Source organism: Poecilia mexicana, unplaced genomic scaffold, assembly GCF_051168715.1.
Source record: "Poecilia mexicana isolate PSO_F unplaced genomic scaffold, ASM5116871v1 scaffold_8, whole genome shotgun sequence".
Taxonomy (NCBI): domain Eukaryota; kingdom Metazoa; phylum Chordata; class Actinopteri; order Cyprinodontiformes; family Poeciliidae; genus Poecilia; species Poecilia mexicana.
The window spans coordinates 18,890,913-18,909,375 of NW_028263377.1; the positions used below are offsets into that span (position 1 = coordinate 18,890,913).

An 18,463-nucleotide genomic window follows, 5' to 3' on the forward strand; every position below is an offset into this window, starting at 1 on the left:
TTTTTATGAGTGGTGGCTCTGTATACCAACAGGCAGAAGTAGTGTGTAGCCCATTGGTACTTTGGTTTTTACATATATTTAAACTGAGTTTTTCACTGCTTAATTAGAATTAAAACTGGAAACAGACTCAATGGACCCAAAGAGAAGCAACTGATATTAGATTAATTCATTGAATCCTACCTGGCTGACAGGTGCAAGTGAAGCCGTTAACCATGTCCCGACAGATGCCATCATTCACACATGGGTTGCTCTCACAGTCATCAACGTCAATTTCACAGAAAGTCCCCATATAACCTGGAATATAGAAGTTCAATCTTAATTGCCTACTTTTCTTATTGTTGCTGCAAATTCATAATTAATGTAAAAGTAACTCTGTTTAAGAAAACACGGATTGATGTGAATCCGGAGGAAGATCTAGAAAGAACTCATTAGACGGCCCAAAAGATTCCAAGACCATGTCCAGTGGTGCCACTTCACTGACCTGGAATCACCACACCCAGCTGTCCACAAAAAATGTCACCTCCCTGGGTCAATGTCCCATTCACCAGATACATGTTATACATTCTACATTGGCAAACTATGGCGGGCTAGTCCTTTGAGATGAAACAGAATGTGAATGAGAGTGCTGCCCCTGTGGAGAGGCTAGCGTGGAATCAGAAATAATCAGAAGCTCCACATGAGCTTTGCCAGGCTGACGATGAGAACGGTGATGAGGAAGGTCCTGTCTCTGGAAATGAAGGAGGGGGAGAAGGGTGGGCTCTGGGAAAAAGCCTCTTTCCCTCACCGTGTCTATGAGGGGTGCAAAGTGGAGCACAGAGGGGCCTTATTGTTCCACTCCATTCCCACCACTCTACCTCTCATTAGTATTCACAGCACACTCCTCCCCCTAACTGTTTGCCCTCTCTCACATCCAGTCCTATAGACCAACCTCCCAGTTCTAATTTGTATAGTACCAAAGACCCCACGACATACATGTAGGACTGTGTGTGTTATTTTGACTATGTTTTAGGGTTCAAATAAAACTGTACACAAACTAATACCCACTGGGAGTACAGTGTGGTACAGAAGCAACTGATCTCCTAATGTCTGATGTATTGTGTTACATAACAGCCTACAGTTGAAGTCTTTATGGCAGAACAACAAATTATGTTTAAGGTCAAGTTTAAAAACATTGTTCTCCTTGGGATAATGCTAACCTTATGGTTTACTAATTGTCAATCCAACATTTTGTTCTGAGGGCTAAGGCTATGATGGTAGGAGTTCATGCCGTTACTGGTGGGTTGCCCGGTTCAAACCCCCACTTGGTCCGTCTCAGTTATTGTGTTCTTGGGCATAGACCTTTACCAGCCTTGCCTGCTGGTGGTGGTCAGAAGTTCAGGTGGTACCAGTATATGGCAGCCTCACTTCTCTCACACTGAACAGGGCAGTTGTGGCTACAATGTAGTTTACCACCATCGATGTTTGATGAGTGAATGTGGTTTGAAGTGCGTTCATGTCCAGCGAACTTGATAAAGCGCTGTACAAGTACAGGCCATTTACCATTTGGTCAGATGATTTAGATCCAAATCATCTGACCAAATGATGGTCAGATGATTTGACCATCATCTGGTCAAATCAGACCAGATTTGACCAGATGATGGTCAAATCATCTGGTCAATGATGTAGTAGTTCTTGAAACTACTACAATGTAGTAGTTTCAAGAACTACTACATTGAAATTTTTAGATGCATTCTTCTCTAAATACCTGAATCAAATGAATGGCTCATTATCTCTGCAGAGATAAATGACTGTTGGTGAGACTATTCAGTGTTGGATCAGGAGTGCATCAAAAAGTTGCTGAATGGTAGCTCTCCAAGAATGGACTTGGGCAATAATGGTTTAGATTTACTACCAAAATAATATCTTTTTAAGAACTTTGTTTTAAAAGTTATCAAAATGTAAAACTGTATCAATATGGAACTGTTCTTTTATCAGTGAAGAAAAATATACATGTAAAATAGTATGAATACCTGGCATGCATATGCAAGTGAACTCTCCAATGCGGTCCAAGCAGGTGGCATCATTCTGACAGGGCATGGAAAGGCATTCATTGATGTCAATTTCACAACGTGGGCCAGCATATCCACGACCACACTGACACTGAAAGGAGCCTTCTGTGTTCACACATTTTCCAAAATGCTCACAAGGGTTTGCACCTGTCACCAGAAGGCATATGATCAGTAACCTTATATATTTGGTACAGTCACAGATTGAGACCTTAAAACATAAAAAAGTTAGGAGGAACCTTACCAATGGAACACTCATCCATATCTTGATTGCAGGCACCACCCACAAAACCAGCAGGACAGGTGCAAATAGCACGACCATTAAGGGGATTGGTGTCACACACGGCGCCCTCATTACAAGGGTTGCTGACACATGCATCGTCCAGATGACAAAGCAGACCTGTGAAACAGCAAACAAGAACAACAACATATTCACTTATTTAGCTCACAGATAAAAGGCAGCCACAGGAACAACAATAAGCCAAACAACATACCTGTCTTCCCAACTGGACACTCGCAGAAGAAGGATGCTACACGGTCATGGCACGTGGCACCATTGAAGCAAATAGCTACTGCACAGTCATCGATGTTCTCACTACAGTCATCTCCAGTCCAACCATTGACACAGACACATGTATGACCACCGATGGTGTTGAAGCAAGTGCCTCCATTATGGCATGCATTGGGTTGCATGAGGCACTCATTGACATCTTCAGCACAGTATTGTCCTAAAGTGGAAAATCAACACACTCGTTCAAATACAATCATTGTGTTTTAAACAATACATTTAAAGTATGTATCATAAAATGTACCCGTCCATTCTGGTGGACACTGGCAGTTGTACGTATTGACTCCATCCACACATAGTCCTCCATTCATGCACTTGTGACCTGGGCAGTCGTCCACATTGTTCTCACAGTTGTGTCCCTGAAACCCTGAAAACAATTAACAGAAAACCAAATCAGTTTTAAAAGACACAGCCACACACTCTAGCTGATCAAATGTGAGGTGTCATCCAATAACAATACTAAGCAATTCTACTCCTAAGCACAAGTTACATTTCCCACACAGTAGAGGATGTGGGGAAATGTGGGTAGTAAAAGTTCAGAAGGTGAGTGAATGTTTACATCTATATTTGACTTTTCCCACACAATGTCAGCTACAGGAGTGATTCCTGACTGCTTCAGAGGTCTGACCTACCCTCCATGTTTGCTTGTTTTATAATCTCTCACAGTTTCAATGACTTCCTCCCTGGCAAGAGACATTTCCTGTCAGGTCCCCAGTGGGAAACCAGAAAGCTCATAAAGTAAATTCCTTCTGTGGTGAAAATAGTCGACTGGAGAAGAGAGCAGACATGCAGCCTCTTCAACTTTCCCACTGCCCATCTACCACCAGAAGCCATTATTAATGGGCAGGAAGAAAATCTGAGACACGGGATAGAATCCCACGAAACAACTCTGCTAGCTACATTATATTACAGAGCTAGAGAAATTGATTTAATTCTAGCACCCTGCAAAGAACCAGGAAAACAAAGAGAAACAGATATAGACTGAGTGTGTTGGTTCTATAGAAAGGCAGCTGTTGTACCTGGTAGGCAAGCACATTCGTAGGAATGGTCACTTGTCTGGCGACAGGTGCCCCCATTGAGACACTGAGATGGGGCACAGGGCAAGGTAGACACCTCACACGTACGACCACTGTACCCCAGTGGACACTGGCAGCGGAAGGACCCAACCAAGTTAAGACACAGGCCACCGTTGAGACAAGCACCAGGTTTGCGACACTCATCAATGTCACTGCGGCAATTCTTTCCTTGATAGCCAGGTGGGCAGGAACAGTTGTAATGGTTATTCCAATTGACACAGCGAGCCCCGTTAGCGCATGGACTTGTGGCACAAGCGTCAATGAGGGAGCAGTCTTGACCTGAGGGTCATAGAAATTCATTCAGTTAAAAATTGGAAATTTCTTAAACCAAATTATTGTAATGAAGCCTTACCTCTGAAACCTCTTTGGCACACACATTTGTACTGTGGAATATCATTGACCACATCACTCTTGCAAGCTGCTCCATTCAGACATGGGGATCGATGACAGGGATCCAGGTGTTGACAGAAAGGGCCAATGAATCCGGGACGACATCTGTACAAATACATTGGAATTAATTGTATCTCAATTTCCAGTGTGCTGATCATCGGATAATTCTGTCTCTATAACACCTTGGAGAGGGTGGATATTCGCTTTGCACATTCAGCAATGAATCTGAGCCCTGGAATGATTTGTGATTTGGTGTTTACTGCATAAGTACACATCATGCAATGCATTATTCTAGCAATGACCACATAAACCAAATTTAAACTTTTAAAAACTAAAGACAGCATTTTCAATGGATATCCATTGGTTCATCAAGATTCAAGATAAATCGGTTACTTTAAGATGCAGAGCATAATTGTATCTACGTCATCCAACATTCTTCCACTGTGTCATTTTTTCCGGATCACAGTTTGTACATTTTCCCAGACAGGAGGAAAACACACACGCACACTCACACACACAGATCCTGAAACAGCAGTCTAGAAACCTAACAAATGTCAACAAATCGTGTCTTAAAAAAAAACAAAAAAACAAACAAACATGAGCTATAAAGTTACTTTTGATGAAAAAAATAAAACAGCTGTGGTGTGGGAATGAAATGTCTGAGTTCTGTTTTATTGTAGGTGAGGAAGGTATCTCTGACAGGTGGGTCAATCAGACAAACATATCTTTAAATCATTGAAAACCTCTAAAGGTTAGAATTAGAATTGTTTTATTGTCATTGTGCAAGAAAGGACAATAAAATTTAAAAAACAGCAATTTTTGAAGAAAGTTCAAATAAATAAATATATATAAATAAAGACATTTGTGCAAGCATTTTCTCTGGTGTTTATTTCTGTTACTTGTGTGTTATTACAGAACAAGACTTTGATCACTGCCAAAACATGGGTAGCCAATGTGTTTCATACAAAACCTGCATAGACACAGTTGAAGAGCTGTCGCTAGGTAAACATTGTCACCAAATCTGCCAATTTCAGTATGACATTGGCAAATTTAATCTGAAATGCCAGATTTTGTTGAGTCTATGGTAGAGTCAAACAAAATATTGAATTGCAATCTTCATTGCAATATCATCCACCCACCTACCCACTTTTTTGGTTAATTGTACTTAAGCTCCTCATTGCAGTTTTTAACAGAACTATCACAATTACATATCCTGATATTGGAAACATTACTTTATAGTCATTTGGGACATCAGATACAGTTTGCTGAGCCGTTAACAGTATACCCACAGTTAGAACTGGCTAAGGCAAAACCCTGGCTTTTAAGGCTATTTGATGATAGTAGCTGGACAATGACAGCTGGGTTCCAGCCCGCTGTAGATTTTCTAAATTTAAATCAACTCTTTAGATCAATGCCATTTTCGCTGGCCTTTCTTATAAGCCAGGGCTGTATGAAATCAGAAAAAAATATGTAAATATAATAATATTTCTGAAATGAACAATGACAATACAGATTACAATAAACTCACTTTTTTATTATTTGTTTACTTCCTTTAACATCACATATTGTCCCACCACTTTCTGTGTGCTTTAGCATTTCAACTGCTACATCAGGTATGGATATTAGACTTAGAATGCACTTCAAATATATAATACAACCAAATATTACATAATTAGGGATTAGAATATTGCACTCTCTGATAGATGCAATGATGACTACAATTTAATATATTGTACAGCGACACGATAAGTATTCATTACTAACTGTAAGTTGAACATTTTATCTTGAAAGTTCATATGTAATAACTGAAGTGCTATTATCTCCTCTGAGTAGATGAGCGGATCCAAATCTACAACTTTCTAAAACTGTTTTCTGTCTGAGAAAATCAACAGATTTCTTGGTTTAGTTTAGATTTGGTCTTTCTTGGCTTTACATGGAAGTCAAAACAGGAGAGCAGCAGCGATTAATGCAAATAAGGACATTCACACATTTACACAAAATATAATAAGCCTGCAAATATGAAAATATGCAACATGTTCTTAATAAATGTACTATTTTCTTAATAAATGTACTATTTAAGTAGTAACGAAAAATCTGGGACCAACAAATGCTTTAGAGAAACATTCCACAATAATTTGCCAAAGGCAAGCAGTAAAGAGCTGATAATTAGTTAGGTTGTTAACATGAAGCTGCACTCAAGTACTCGTGCTGAGAAAATGTGTCTGCACAGATACTAAAGCATCTTGTCCCTCCCGCAAATCCTCTCTGAACACCAGCTTGGCTTTTCCTTCCACAACTCCCTCCTCTCACGCGCTGAGAGGTCAGATGTCAGAGGTCCTCTGTCTTATTGTGATGATAATGTCACTTAGGCAGCAGAGTGTGATGTGGTTCTGCTAGGCAGGAGAAATTGCCTTTTATAAGACGCAATTGATGGTTAGAAAGACTTAGAGGTGAAGAGAGTAGTCTGGTCCAACAGGAATGTCATGTCATATTTCCTGTAATCCCTGGTTCCTTGTTCGTTCTGAAAACATGGCACTCACTCCTAGTGCACAATTGCTGTTGCCCTAGCAACCAACACAGACGAACAAGTGAGCCTGATAGCCAACCAATCTCCACCTCCCCCACCCTTCGTCCCCATGGCTATTTGTCATGGCTTGGCTGGGTTTATTTAGAGGTCTGGAATCTGGAGTTTTACAAAAAATGGAACACAAATGTGGCACAAAGAGAACCTTGAAAGTAGCAAAGAGGAAAATTGCTTATAAAGCTGCAAAAATACAGCAAAGACTGTATTTTGGACATTGGATGTTAATAAAATCAAACAGCTTTAATGTTATCAAGCTGTTGTCCCCATTCTCAAATAACCACAATTGTGTTTAGAGCAAAAATGGCAACTCAACAACTCACCCTCAAATGTAACCTGAATGTCAATGCCTAGTGATGTCAAGTCAAAAGTATTACATCAGATGGAAAAATAGGTCTGGCATTATGTGAGAATCAAGTTCACTGGTATTTATTTGTGTCTGCAGTAGCTGACATGATTGCATGAACGTGTGCATGTAGGCCCACAAGAATGCCTGATGAATTATTTGTCCTCCTTTACAAATCCAGCCAAAACACACATTCTTTTGTCTAGACCTGACTCAATGCCAACATGCTACTCCCATAACACACAAATCAGAATGCTATCGGAGTAGAGAAGGCGAAAGACACGCAACTTCCCTCGTATTTCTGTTCATATCACTCTGAAAAATCAGCTTGTCAAGCTCCCTTTAACCTTGTGGATTCCATGGCTCATGAGAACAACAGTCCAGGATCTAGGCTTTTCTCATTCTACTTATTTGTGTCAGATTTTTGCAACAGGTGCAGGAGAGCTATTGTGCAACAGGCTTCTTAGTCATACTTTTGACTTGCCAACATTTGACTTTTGAGGAAGCAAATACAGCAGATGAGACGGAGGTCTGTGAGTGCAGCCTGGTGATGGCCAGAATGGGTAATCTTCCCGTGTCAACACATGTGATTGCTCTTGCCAGCTGCAATCCTGCCATCTGTCCACATCTGTCAGAGCACCTCTGGGTGTCTGGTATTTACATCTTCGGCCAAACTTTAAGCCAAAACAACTGGTCTGTTTTGCCCATGGGACTGAAGCAGTAGCCAAGACTCATAGCTGGAAAACTCAAGAAATGTGGTCTTTCTGCACAGATGCATGCATTAGCTGCTCTACGGTTTTGACGTTTTTCAGACTAGAGGACAAAATCGCACTGCAACATAGTAAAACCATGCAACACTCAGTACACACTCAGGCACAAGGAGGGAAAACTTACAACAAGGCTCAGCCCTTGAGGAGCACGAATGCTTAAAAGAGATGATGAGAGATAAAAAGAAATGAGACATATTAAAGTATGGCATTGAAAGTGTTTGTATTGATGTTTTGAATTTTCTGTGTCAATCATAGAAACCCTGAAAGGCTTTAATTTATGCGAGTGAGTTTTAGCACATCTATGTGGGTAACAAAATGCTAATTTTCCTGCTTTCTGGTTCACTTGAGCAGAGTAACCTGAGCTCATCCTCTTCCACACAATAGTAACTATTCTCCCAGAGGTCAAAAGGTGGCTCACCTGTGGACAAAGAGGCTGTAATCTTTTAGATAGTTCAAACACACAGTCATGCTTCACAAGACAACGAGTACACAAAGAAAAAGAGAAGGAACAAAACAATATTTTCTCTTGGAGCAATGTTTCAAAGTTGTCCATTACATGAGAGGAAGTGATAAATGTTTTGTAAATTACTTTACAATTGCCAAAAAAAAAAGATATTGTAACATCAGCCACTTTTTCACAATGCAGCCTTCTTTCCCACCACTCTTTCCACAAGCAAGCAGTGACCAGTTGTTCTTCTTTATAAGAGACCATACTGATACCACACTGCCAACAAGAGCCCATGGTTGCCCCCTCCCTCCAGCAGTCTCTTCGGCTTGGCTCCTCTCAGCTTGGCTCTCCCTTCTTCAGCAAAGAGCCAGATTGGGGGTTGGGAATGTTTTGTGGCCCAAATAAAAGAGCTAAAGTAGTCAGAACCCTTTTGTATGAAAGTGTTGGGGGGCGATAGCTGTGCAAGGGGGGTGCAGTGACCCAAACAGCTAGTCTTTAAAGGCCTTGGTCGTAGCCTGGCAACAGTAACCCATGGTAAGACAGGTCCCGAATGAGAAAAAGGGGGTGATGAGAGGAAGGGTTTCATAAGGACAGTTGGATCTGCTCAGAGGATTTGTCCATGTCCGAACGCAGGTAGCTCTCTCTGGAAAACGTTAGTGTTGTAATCATCCATAATCATATCCACAAGCATGTGTGTTTGTGTTTCACAGAATAGATAACTAGATTTGTTTAAACACTTGTGTTTACATGCACACTGAAGAAGTCTCCAGAGGCCTTCCAGCTTGTCAAATGGATGAGAGTGTAGCGCGCGCGTGACTTCAAGAACATTTTCTAATGAAAAACTGAATCTGAGAAAAACCAAAAGCTAAAGTTGATTAGTTCCCTAAAATAGCTAAAGAGCAGTCAAGTCAACATGTACAGGAGTGAATATCAGGGGCCTAGCCAAATGGCAGACAGACTGGAGATCACTATAAATCTATCTCTGACAGAAAAGTGAAACAATGTTTTGCTGTGTGCTCAACATAGCTGCTGCACAAATATCCGGACACATGTTCACAATTTCATTACTTCACCATCTTTAAAAATGTGAAGCCAATGTCAATTTGGAAGAGTCCACCATCACATTTTTCAAATAGCAATGCTTTTGCCCATTACCACATTGCATGAATCCTAGAGTCGAAGTCCTGTAAAGCATTCAGAACTGAACTCAACCACAAAACCCCACCCAACCACCTAAACCGAAACAGATTTTTGTTCAACTTTGAAACTTGAAGGACCCCATGGCAGCATGACAACTTTTTAAAATTATGTTAGTTTCACTTAGAACTGTAAAATATAAGTGGAGGTAAACCTCTCAATTATATTCTTTTGCTACACAGGAAAAACTTTCTGTACATTCAAACATCTGATAAGCAACAGTCCACACTTGAATCTGTTGACAGAAACTGTCCCACTGATTGAATGAGACCAGCATAGCCTCTCACCTGCTTATGGTCTTGAAAGAAATGAAGTTTGTTTATGGGGCACTGGCAAAGGTTCCTTATGATAAGCTAAGGAAACCAGCCAGAGAATGTTTACTATCTCGAGAGCTGTCACCCAAAGGAGCACTGGAGATGTTACAGAAGTGTGTGTGTCAGTCATATGTGACACCTTTTGTAAAAATGGAACAAATGAGAATAGAGCTGCAAAGTTTTCTTGTTTTCAGTGTTCCAAAAACATATTAAAAACCCTCTAAATTAAAAAAAATATATAGACTGGGTTAAAGCTGCCTTATTAAGTTAGGTTGTTTATAGAATGTCTGCTTATTTGAACAGTGAATGTCTTCCTGAATCATTTAGAGTTGGATCCATCCCTAAAGGGAGGGGAAGACTAGGGAAATTTTGCTGGCAGAGCTCTCTACTTCTAATCAGACGTGTCTAAATTTCTTTACAGAAGTCACTGTCTTCCAGAAAGTAACAAAAACCCAGTGGATCAGACTTCAAAGGCAGGCTCATCCCTACAAAAGCAAGATGGCCAGACACATGTTGACACCATAGGGGATATTACACAGATTCCAACATGACGTTCCTAAAACAATTAAAAGTTATTCAAAACATTAATTTCATGACAAGCCTTGCTTTAAAGAGATTATATAAGTTTCATCTCTGTATTTCTGATTTACTTTCAGATAACAAAGGAATAGGGAAAATGAGCAGAGTCTAGTCAAAACGTAAGAAAAGGTAGAGATGAAACAAACCCAGGCAAAATTGGAAAATAAAGGCCTCGGTACACTCAGTAAGCTGCTTAAGCTTCTGAGATAAGACAGGATACGCGTAGCAGGGAGGTCAGAAGGCACCACTTCCTTTGACAGGGCCTGGGAACCAGCGCTCCCCGTCTCCAAACACGACCCAGAGGAAAGTCATGTTAAGAGGTTGGGACAGAGCTCATCTCCTGAAGGATGATGCCATTTGAATCTACTCAGTCTGCAATAAATCAGTTTTCCTGGGTAATGACATGACAATGGATCCATCTGCCTGCTGGGGCTCCATGAGTTATGTTGCTTTACAAAATTGTAGAGTAACTAATTGCAAATCAAACAAGTTACTCCAAACATCTAATTTAAAAAAAAAAAAAAAACAGGCTAACGGTATTGTTAAAGGCATTCCTGAAGGGGCAAACAGGGTGAAAGGAGGGGAGACAGAGACAATAACCTGAAAGCACCAGAGGGAGAGGAGGAATCTTCCTCACTAAACATTCCTTTCTAATCCACCATAAAGATGGCAAAGAAAACACTAGCCCTGAGGTGCCGTGAACTAAGCCAACGATATAGTCTGTCCCTTTGCTATGGTCTTTCTCTAAATACATGCCTTGGCATGTACGTATAGTTCTACTGAATTATATAAAATGCATTTTTAGCCTTTATGTAACAAAAAAGCAGTTTTTCCGTTTATTTGTGCAAAGATACACTCTTCCTAAAAGATACTATGCTTTTTTTTCAAGCTATGTAAGCATCTTTTTGTTTCCAAAACTAATCAAAGTAAGCAATGTGTTAGATGGGTGTTACTAAGGGTGGCACGCTGTGCCATTTTCATAAATGTGCCTTATACGTCAAAAAAAGACTTAAAATAAATGTTACTTTGTATTTTGTAATTGACCTATATCTCTTTATGAAGCTCTTACTGTTTCTGACACTCTTGCTTCAGCCCATCATAACAGCAATGCTCCTCCATGATGCCTTTTACAGTTGTTTTTAGGAGCGTTGGACTGAGAAGTAGTTTGTATGATAAGCTCAGCAGATGCACAGTTTCACCAGGTGTTTGCTAATGGCACCTCCCTTTTTTCTCCACCGTGGGGGAGGTGCTCTGTGAGGCAGAAATTCAAGTGGGTACTGCAGCTTCAAGGCGGACCTTTGGGTAACTAGGCGGCGCATTGTATGAGCAAGCCCTTAGGCATCTCCGAATGGCTGCCACAACAAATTCAAGGATTTCTCAAACATGCACGTACGAATCAAAGCAATACTCTAGGTATGTTGATGATGATATCATGACATGATTTAAAGCTCAAATAAGTTGATTTTACATGATACTGCCCTCTTTAAAAGAAAAACAGCTCTCAAAACTGTCTAGCCAGTCTATTCCTTATCAAAAGCCCTCTTTTATCATGCTTTAAAAGGCTGGGAGTTGCTATGGGGTCATGACTAAACACCCACTATTTATTTGCCGCCTCTGCTCCTGAGGCCAAAGATAAGGAATTTGTAAAATAAAGAGGACTACTGTATCCATGTGTCTAAAACAGTAGAGCAGGTCCAAATTTATTTCTAGTCAGCTATGTAGATTTGGGAAGAAATAGCTGTTTGCCGTATATGATCTGATGCTGGACTAAGAGCCTTAAGCCTGAGCTTGGACAACATGCAGTTAGAGAAAAGGAGACCTGGTAGCTGTTGCGCTGTGAGAGAGGCAACATGTGCAATGAAGCCTGTGGGCTACCAGCTTCATTCCTCCACAAGCTTGTCTCTCACAGTATGGGGGCGACTGACTGCTCAATGGCAGCACCTGGTCCTGTGCTTTCTCTTTGTCAAGATCTGACTTCACTGGATTACCATCACAACATCCACCAGCTGTCCTATACGCAGCCCCTCCCGCCCACTACCTCCTCCATCCCACTCAGCCTCCCTCAAGCCAGTCCCTACCCCCCCCACCCCCCCCAGTTCAGTCCCTCCAGCTGGATCCTCTCTGAATGACACCCTCTCGATCTGCCTAATTATTACTCCTCCGGCAATACCGCAGTGGCCCTCTTCACACAGTATTCTCAGCAAAGTTGAGGGCCAATGGCTCTTCAGTTGGACTCCCTGACTGCTCACCTTGAAGGCCACACTATCCATGACACCATCAGCCTTTCACTGTCAAGTTCAACAATCTGAGACCCTGAAGGATAAAAGAATGAGAATACGTGGAGCTCGGCGGAGGAGGCTATGCATGTGATGGAAAAAAAGTGAGTCATGGAAAGCAGATCAGGATAACTGGTATCTTAGTGTTTGAACGTTGCGCAAAGAAGTTTACTTGAACTTTATGCACAATATAGGATTAGCATTGGTTTTATTGTTTCTTCATAAATTTGGCTTTAGGAAGGCACTCCAAACTGTTATGTCTGTTTAAACTTGCAAACTCTTTTGTGGTTTTAAGCTGCAGAATGAATTAATGCATTGTTTCCCCTTTGGTATTGGACCGCAACACCACAATACCACCAACAACTGTACAGTGTGTCGGAAAATAAAAAGATGTGTCCATCAATATTTGTCTACAGTCTTTTGTAAATGCCACCATCACTAAAAAAGACAGGTCAGAAGGCTTCTTATTTCAAACAAAAGAAGTTATTTAAAGTATAAATTAAAATTTAAAGTATATATTTAGTAGTCAGCTAAATATGATATCGTCCTAACTGGGAAAGCAACAATAGCACCAGCCATACCCACACAGCATTTTTGTTACTAGTAAAGCCATTTCCTGTAATGGAAACAAAATACTACAATAGCTTCAAAACAAGACATATAGTCTCAACCAAACAATGTGTGAGGCTTTGAAGCTCAGTTGTACTTTATGGGTTGTTTCAGCTGTTATTTTTATTAGCAAATAAAAACCTAAATCTGCTTTGTTTTCATTTCACTTCATGTTCTTCTCATTTTTGCTGTGGCCTTTCTTCTCTCCTTCCCTTCAACCCTGTGCTGAGGTGCCAAGTTACAGCCAGGTATCTGGGGGAAGAAAGGATCTTTTCTGCTGTTCTGGATCTCCTGTTTCTGCAGGGTCTCATGGGAACGGGTGGGGTGCCACCACCACTCATAGGACTGGTCTGACCACTCTCATGTGTCCGTGATGTGCTCCACTGCTCTCCACAGTTAGGGGGCTCTTCTACTGTCTGATATTTGACATCCCACTCCATGAGAAATACTTTGCCACTCAAATTAGAATATATTCTTTCTTAGCACACAACAATTTCTTACTGTGACTTTAGTCCTTTAAAATATGCACAAGTACATTAGAACAAAAGACAAATAAAATTATACATTTACAAAATGATACTAAAGCGTTTTGACTATAGGTAATGATTGATAAATTGTGGGTAATGGTTACTTGTTCACATGCAGCCAGGTTACACATTGGCCAGCATGCGATGACTACTACAGACAGAATAAAGACTTTACAGAGCTATAAACCACAATAACATACATTCCTGCAACAAGTGCATTTGTGGTTTCAGAGCAACTTCGACCTCTCCAACTTAATAAAGTGAAAATACAAGTTTAAAAAATGCATTTGCTGTTTTGAAGGGAAGCAGCAGGAAACCCAGGGATTTTATTTTACCACTGTATCACCTTCATCTGAAACACTCAATGTTTCTTAAACTAAAGATGAAAAAAAAAAAAAAAAAGAAGGGCCAATGACCCCCAGGCAAAACACTGTAGGCTATTTAACTTGACTATTGCAAAGGGCTCCCACACACCCCCGCTCTTACCAACTGGAAAAACAAAAAGCCTTATCATTGTCAGAAGATCCAAGAGCTCAACGGAGCATGGAGCAGGAAACTGAGACAATTCACCAGAAAGTTCAAAAAGCTTTCGAACAAACTAAATAGGTCCACACATTAAAAATTACATCTTCATAGAAGAAATAAAGTAAAGTTTAAAAAGATTCAGCAAGCCCTTTAACAGGTGTAAAGGATGAAACCTTTTAAGGCTTGGTGATGCTATTAAGTGATTGCCTAATCAATTAATTGGAGCTTGCAGACAGACAAAAGGCTATGACAAGATTTTAAAATGATATGAAAAGATTTTAAGACAAAAAACAAACAAACACTTTCTGGATTTTTGAAAGAACCATCTGACAAAAAAAATAAATCCATTCTTACAAACAACCAACACACTTGAAAGCTTGTCTGTCATCTGTGTCATCTGCATGTCTGTGTCTGTGTTATGTTTTACTTACATGCATCTAGAAGGGGAATCTATGCATGTCGCTCCATTTTGACAGGGCCTGTTTTTATCCACACAGCGGAACCCTGTAGAATTTCAGGAAATTTGTTAGCAAACCACACAGCTAATAAATCTTCATGCCATCCAGCTCAGCTTTTAAGAAGTCCCCTTTCCTGACTAGGATCTGAATAATGAAATAAACAAAAAAATATTTGGATTTTTTATTTTTATTTCTTTTTTTAATATCACAGCTATAGAAAAAGAAAACTGAGCCAACAATTCAGAGGACTCTGATAGATTCACATGCAGTGATTTCTGAGTGCAGGCTGGGACACTCCCGCATGTTTGCTGTTGACTTTGTCCCAAGCAGATAAACTTTACTATTTCCTTGATGGCGGTACAAACTTACAATCGTTAGAATTCATAAAAGAGCTTTCCTTGGCTATATAATTATTCATATTTACCAGACTTCACCCAGACCCACAAAAACTATTTACGATGCCTCTTAAACTCACCTCCTCTACAATTAGGGTTTAGAAGCGCAGCATGGATAATAAATGACCTAAAGTCTTAATTTACTACAAAATGAAAATAGTTTTTCTTTAAGACATGAATCTACTTTAATTCCCAGGAAGTAAAATTATAGCTCATTAAAAAGATTGTGCAATTTAATTCTGTTAACTAGCATGCAATTATCTGTTGCGCTTCTGTTTATTCCAAGAAGTACAAGAAAAGTTAGGCAAGTTTTAAAACAACACACTACTAAGATAATGAACAAACTAAATCATAAAAAACCCTAATATAATCTTCTCGTAAATGAGCTTGGTCAAGAATAGGGCAATTACCCTATAATGGGGGCACCGGACAATGGGTTCGCTGTCCTGACATGCCCAGGCTACCTGTGGATTTAAACACACTTACACATTGTGGGCTGCTGTGAAAGATTTTTTTTTACTCACCTTCACCAATATGAATGCACAATAAAAACGAGAAAATAATCCATTGCATATTCCCTTCCATTTCTGTGGAAAAGTTTCCAACGTTTTGAAGAGCGCTTTTATTAGAAATACATCCTCTGTTTAATTTACAGGACAAAAGTAAGTCTCCAAAAATATTTCGTTAAGTCAGCCGGGAAGCGAAGCGATAAGTCCCAATCCCGTAATATCCTCCGCAGCACGGCCACGGGTGCTGTGATTCTCCTCTCACCTCCAGAAACTTTTGAAAAGTTTTCCTTTCCCAATGATTTCCAGCGTCTGGTATCACTCCGCCTCCTCCTCATCTCCCGTCACCTCCTCCTTCTTCACCTCTCTCTCTCTCTCTCTCTCTCTCTCTCCCAATCTCACTCTCTCCTTCCCGCACCTCCCCGCCCTCTTTCATATCAACACAGGCGCACAAACATTCATGCATCCAAGTATGACAATAGCTAACTTATGAAGTAAAAAAAAAAAATAAATAAATAAATAGAGAGAATCAGCTAAACGCAAGAATTAAAAAAATGACTAATTACAAACCTCCAAAGCGGATGAAAAGTAAGACATATGGTTGTATTCATCACAAAAACACAATCGTGAATCACTGAAAGATTTAAGTCCTACACTTTTTGAGAGACTTTCCACAGGTATTTAGAAAAATGCTAAACTATAACATAAAAACATTACATTTCTTTCACTGCACTAAATGTGGAAAAAACACTCCCACACTGTTGTTTCTATAACGTTGGGGCAGACTGGACTGTGTCCAACACTCTGTAAGCTTGTTTGTTTGTGTGTTTAGAGCTGATTAATTGCTGATAAGGGACTGAATTGTGTTTACATGGTAGCAGACACGCAGTCTGCAGGCAGCTCTGTTGTCCCCATGCCTAGTGTACTGAATCTGAGTCCTAATTTCTTAGTTCATCTCAAACTCAATTCAGCCAGCAGCCTCCAATGAACTCATTTTCTGCAGGCGGCACATAGTGCCTCAGTTGTTCTGCTGCACGGCGCAGAGCCTTTTGCTTTCAGAGACAATAGGCTTGATTTGAATCATAAAAGCAGTGCTGCATTATGACACAGTTTTGCTCTGCAGGGGAGGGTTGCACGCTAATATTCAAGTGCACTGCATCTACGCCACCGTCTCCCCCTTTCTGTTACTCTATTCCTGGACCTGGCCTTGCATAAATTACAGGGAGAAGTTGGGCTATGAATGCAGCAGGCCGATTTGGAGACAGCTTCGTTAGTACATGTGACGTCACCTACATGGGCTTGTTAGGCCTTGGAGACACCTGCTTCCTCTGGCACTCACAATGTGAAAAAGATTTAACAGAAAATGTTTTTGGTAGCTGCATTTAACTTTCCATGCAAATTATTTTGTCCTTTTGTCCTCTACTGTTATTTGAATAATACTGCAATAGAGAAGATCATTATGACAAGTCAAGATGATGCAGTTCTTACTCAGATTAAGGGTTTTCAGCTGAGTAGCAGCAAGTACAAACAAGTTTTATAGAGAAGAGTGTAATTTTCTGTTACTGTTGCAAGTAAGTGTAAGAAGATGTGTGTGTGTGTGTGTTTTTTTTAATCTGGTTGTGAAAATGTCTTTCACCCTGAGAGTTAGTTACTACATGGGCAAAACTCTGGCAAATGTCTTCAGTATTTTGTCTGGCTTCCAGTTGGAGGACATCCCATGGAGAGTGAGTTCATTACACTTGCCAGTCAGTTGCATTTTTAAAAATCTTGCTATTTGTACACAAATACTGCAAATGTGTCATGTGTCTACAAAAAAAAAAAAGAAAAAAAAATTGGTACACATCTCAAGGATTGCTTGAGCATTCACAAAATAAAGACCTACTAGGTGATCAAAAACAACAACAAAAAAACAACCAAAAAAATAAATAAAATAAAATAAAAAAACCAAGGAGCCAAAGTGGAAACTCCACTTTGCATTGGCATTCTCCAATTTCTCTTTAGCGCAATTCTATATCCGAAACTTCCCTTCCAGAAATATGATCACTGTCATTGTTTAAGGAATGAAAGAGAACCTAACATATGATCGTGTCGATACTTCAGGACACCCAGTATTTTCTTTGCACCAATTATTTAGTTTTCCTACTAGCCCTGCAGTTTATATACACATAAAAACTCTGATTATGTAAGGATTTTGTCGTTTTATTTAGTATGTGTCACACCCTTGGACAAACACACATAAATTGAACAAATAAGTTTGTGATTTGTTTGTTCTGGAGGGAACCTGTGAGAGTGAGAGTCTTGGTGACAAAGTTCTCACACAGGACTCCAGGGAAATCTCCGGTCGCAAAAACAAAGAAGAGGCAGGCAAGAATTTATAACCCTCTTCTCTGTTGAAAACAGAGCTGTGCTTCCCTTTGATCAATGCTTGTACTGTCCTTGGATGATAAACACAAAGAGGAAACAGCTATTCTAAATTTAACTCAGACATTTATTAGCAAAAAGCCTTTAATGTATCACCTCTTCATTGCAGTACTTCTCTGCATTTCTGGTTCCAGCTGTACTATACCCTACTGCGAGGCACGGAGATAATGTAAATGCTGCTACTCAAGACTGTAAATGAATGACTAAGGTTTGTGGTGTTAGGAATAAAAGTGGACCAATGCCCATTAAGGGAAGACCACCCATTGGTGAAAAGGAAAATTGTATGTATGTGCCGCCATCGCAACTCTCAAGCCTGTATGGCCTTTTCAACAGCGGCCAAGTGTGTCTACATACATTAGGTACTTAGATCAACTCATGAGATCATATGGTCAAATATTAATTAACATTACATATAGTTACATTTTATGCTAG

The 18,463-nt window shown here is 40.1% G+C and overlaps 1 protein-coding gene across 1 annotated transcript in view; it reads right to left on the reverse strand.

Moving 5' to 3' along the window:
• Positions 1 to 16,346, reverse strand: part of notch3 (notch receptor 3) — a 29,094-nt gene extending 12,748 nt beyond the window's left edge. The window contains exons 1-9 of the mRNA XM_014983386.2: positions 15,629 to 16,346; positions 14,683 to 14,755; positions 4,042 to 4,184; positions 3,633 to 3,968; positions 2,858 to 2,980; positions 2,540 to 2,773; positions 2,290 to 2,445; positions 2,010 to 2,195; positions 181 to 294 (exon numbers count right to left, since the gene is read on the reverse strand). Of these exons, the coding sequence (XP_014838872.2) occupies positions 181 to 294; positions 2,010 to 2,195; positions 2,290 to 2,445; positions 2,540 to 2,773; positions 2,858 to 2,980; positions 3,633 to 3,968; positions 4,042 to 4,184; positions 14,683 to 14,755; positions 15,629 to 15,689 (1,426 nt within the window). The 5' untranslated portion in view covers positions 15,690 to 16,346. The remainder of the gene's footprint in view (positions 1 to 180; positions 295 to 2,009; positions 2,196 to 2,289; positions 2,446 to 2,539; positions 2,774 to 2,857; positions 2,981 to 3,632; positions 3,969 to 4,041; positions 4,185 to 14,682; positions 14,756 to 15,628) is intronic.
• Between the last annotated feature and the right edge of the window lie 2,117 nt (positions 16,347 to 18,463).